Here is a 4,236-nt window from a genome sequence, read left to right as displayed (position 1 = left end):
AAATGTACTAAAAACAAAACCCAAGAAAACAAAACGTTCCTCAAAACCAAAAAGATCTAAGCCTAAAGTAGAACCTGATAATCTTGAAAACATAATGATTGTTAATGACACACCAATGGATACGTCAACAAGTATTTCTACTACCATGCAAAAACCTGTAAAAAGGAAACTTGATACTAATGATGAAGAACCTGAAATTAAGAAAAAAACTAAATTAAATGATTTTGAACGTGTTACACTTGAAGCAGCAAGAAGAAGAAGAAAAGGTAAATTAGCAAATGACGCTGATGATGATAAAGATCTTAAAATCTCATCAAAACGATTGAAACTTATTTAAAGAGAAAAAATTCTAAATAAATGTTAGTTGTATTCAAACATTCAGTCAAGATGGTTAGAGTGAAAAAAGTTCCAAAAAAAAGAGTTAGTAAACATTCAACGAAGAAGAAGAAGAAGAAGATAAACATAAAGAAAAGAAAATCAGCAAGTTTTCAACAAGTTACTAAAAACACTAGAGCAAATATTCGTAAAAGTAAGGCAAAAACTTTGAAAGATGCCATTTCAGTGGCATTAAAAACAGCATCAAAAAAGAAAAAGAACAACATTAAAACAGCCCATATAATAAAAATACCAAAAAGTGGTGGAATTTTACCATTAATTCTTAAATTTGCCGGTCTTAGTGCACTTGGTGCACTTGGTGGTGGAGCTGCAGGAATTGCAAAAGCCATTAATGCAGCAAAAGAAGCTAGACAAGAATTAGGCGAATCACAGAGACATAATAAAACAATGGAAGCTATTGCTATGGGCAAAGGTTTATTTTTAAAACCATACAAAAAAGGTTTAGGTCTTTTTTTAGATTAAAAGGGCTACCCAAAAGACCTTTAACAAATATTGATATTAAAAAATTTGCAAAAATTTATAAAATTCAACATTTTCGAGGTGTATTTTCACGAGATGCTCTTCCGAAAAAAATACATCAAAGCGAAACTGGTGTTATCAATTTAGATCAAGACAGTGGCTCTGGGACACATTGGGTAGCTTATCGAAAACAAAGTACTTTAGTTGAATATTTTGATAGTTTTGGTAATTTGCAACCACCACAAGAAGTTGTTAAATATTTTAATTCAAATGGATTTGTTCAAATTCTATACAACCATAAGCGATTTCAAAAATTTAACACGTATAATTGTGGTCACCTTTGTTTATCTTTTTTAACTGAATAAATAAATAAACTAATAGAACAGCATTTTAAGTTAGTTTAATTTCAAATGTGCAAGCATCAAGATGTCTTATCATTTTCTTTTCACTGATACAACATCCATTTTATCAATGGATTTTAATCCTCCTATAGAGTTGGAGAAAAATTGTGGTTACGAAATTGGTCTGTTGAATTTTAGTGTAAATAATGCAATTCCAAATGTTGATGAGACTAATAATATGTTTTATTATGGTAACAACAGCAAAAGCATCACAATACCAACTGGTAGCTATGAAGTGCAAGACATTGGTGAATACCTGCAGAAAGCCTTACTTTTAGATCGTAAAAAAAACGAAGAAGCTATCCATTTACAGTTGAAAGCAAATTTGAATACATTAAAATGTGAAATAAAATGTGACACTGTTATCGATTTTTCAAAAAAGAACTCCATAGCATCTTTGTTGGGATTTTCAAAAAGAAAACTTGCAGCAAATAAAGTCCATGAATCAGATTTTCCTGTGGACATAATACGTGTAAACTTAATTCGAATTGAGTGTACTTTTGTCAAAAATTCTTATTTAAATGGAGCAGCAGAACATATCATCTATGCGTTTTATCCTAAAGAACCTCCTGGTTATAAAATAATTGAAAAACCTGTAAACGTAATTTATCTACCAATTAATACTGATTTCATTAGAAATATAACTCTTAAAATAACCGATCAATTTGGTAAGTTGGTCAATTTCAGAAAAGAGCTCATCACGACAACATTACATTTACGTAAATTAAATTAATCATAAAAAAAAATAAAAAAAAAAAATGGTGATTTGTTTTAATCTACCAACTAACAACAACAACAACAACAACAACAACAACAATAACGTGCAACATAAAAACACTGGCAACATTTCAAAAACGTTCATTTACAACAAGAGCAGTGTTCAGCTAACACCTGAAAATCGAATATTTCTACAATCTTTAGGATTGCGTGTGAAATAAAAAGTAATGGATTTGTTAAATGTGACTCAAAAACCAACTATTGATAGTTCAATAACCAATTTGGAATGGCATTCATATCAAGCATATACAAACACTCCACTTAAGCATAACGATGAATGTCGAATTGGTATTCAACAACAGGAATTACTAACAGTGCCAGGATTAAGTGAACTTCATATTCAAGGAAAATTACTAAAACATGATGACGCTAAACTTGTGTACACCAAAGGAAAGTTGGTGAATAATTTTGTTGCTCATCTATTTGAAGAAATTCGTTTTCTACTGGGAGGTGAATTAATTGATCGTGTAAAAACTCCTGGTATTACTAGTAGTATGAAAGGTTATGTATCTTATTCACCAAATGAAAGTACTGCTTTGATGAATGCCGGTTGGTTTCCTGTTGATGATGTAAAACTTGTTGATAACTCAACAGGACAATTTGATGTATGTTGGCCTCTTTCGATGATACTAGGTTTTGCTGAAGATTATAAAAAAATTGTGATAAACCTTCGTCAGGAACTGGTTTTAATTCGTTCAAATTCAGATTTGAATTGTATTATTGAATCCACAGGAGTTGAAAAAGCCCAAATTTTGATTGAGAAAATTACATGGAAAGTACCCCATGTAACTGTATCTGATTATGAAAACTTAAAAATATTGAATATAATCGATAAAAATATTCCTTTGGAGATTGTTCATCGAAAATGGGAACTTTTTACTTATCCACTTTTGCAAGAAAGTCATTCCTTTAATTGGGTGTTGAAAACCTCAACATTTCTACAAAAACCACGCTTCATCATTGTTGGATTTCAAACTGATAGAAGAAATAATTTGAAAAAGGATGCAAGCAGTTTTGATCACTGCAATTTGAGAAATATGAAACTGTATTTGAATTCTCAAGCGTACCCATATGAACATTTAAATCTAGAGTATAAACACAACAAGTACGCTTTGGCATACAAAATGTATACAAACTTTCAACAGGCTTATTATTTTAATAAGAAACCAATTTGTGAACCGCTATTAAACTTAGAAAAATTCAAAACGGTTGCACCATTAATTGTCATTGATTGTTCTTATCAAAACGAAGTAATTAAACAAACCACCATAGATGTTCGCTTGGAATTTGAAACTGATGGGGATGTAGATGCCAACACTGCAGCCTATTGTTTGGTTTTGCATGAACAATTTATCAATTATGAACCACTTACAGGTCGTGTTCGTCTATTGTAAACGCATTTCATAAATTGTATTTGGAAAATTAAAAAAAAAAAAACACAATGAAAAATATTTGTTTTATTTTTTATTCGAATCCTTCGAAAAAGTTCTTCTCCACGTCTTGATGATTACGTGGCACTATAGGTTCTTTCCTTCGTTTCTTGGTTGATGACTCAGAAGACGTTGATGGAGCGATGTTATTGTTTTCTTCCATTGGCTGTTCGGTTCTGTGCTTCTTGAATGATGGTTGAGAAGTTGATGGAGCATTATTGATGACAACTACATCATCCATCAAATCTTCATCTTCTTCTTCGACTGGTGGCTCTATGTACACCCGTTTCTTTGGACTAGTTAGATTCTCCACTTCGTTGACATCTTCTTCAACGAGGTTGAATCTGAAGCGTCTCACAACGCTTTCCAAAATCTTGAATTCGGCTTCATTGTCTAATTTTGTGCGAATATATCTAATAGGTAAATTGCCAAATTTTCGTTTTAACGAACTGCCTCGAGGGCAATATTTAAGGGAAACAAACACTTTGTCTCCCAAACGTTTAATCTCGAGCACGCCATATCTGAACATACACCAAACACATGAGTCAAAAAATACTAAGAAAAAAATAATAAAAAACTTACTGGAATAATTGCTTCATCACAACTCTAATATGCTCAGCAGGCAGATTTTCAGGATCTTCGCTAAACACTACAATAGTACATGGTGTGGTCGACATTTTGGTTGTGGTGTTGAGATTCAAACACTGATGAAGAAACAGAAAATTCTCGAAGCTTTTATAGTATGCAAACTAAAAAATGTTGATAATTTTTGT

General features: G+C 31.6%; 1 protein-coding gene across 1 annotated transcript; it reads right to left on the bottom strand.

Annotated features, from left to right (window-relative positions):
- Window positions 1-3,497: 3,497 nt before the first annotated feature.
- LOC148176353 (uncharacterized) lies at window positions 3,498-4,236 on the bottom strand. The gene is made up of 2 exons (XM_088035056.1): window positions 4,046-4,236; window positions 3,498-3,984 (listed from the first exon to the last, which is right to left on the bottom strand). Exons 1-2 carry the CDS (start codon window positions 4,138-4,140, stop codon window positions 3,498-3,500), a joined length of 582 nt encoding a protein of 193 aa, XP_087891182.1. The 5' UTR covers window positions 4,141-4,236.

The sequence above is a fragment of the Gnatocerus cornutus genome, chromosome 4 (assembly GCF_029298725.1).
Source record: "Gnatocerus cornutus isolate USDA-ARS CGAHR chromosome 4, icGnaCorn1.1, whole genome shotgun sequence".
Taxonomy (NCBI): Eukaryota; Metazoa; Arthropoda; class Insecta; order Coleoptera; family Tenebrionidae; genus Gnatocerus; species Gnatocerus cornutus.
The sequence above is the reverse complement of the archived record's forward strand: the minus strand, read 5'-3'. Positions and strand labels throughout refer to the sequence as shown.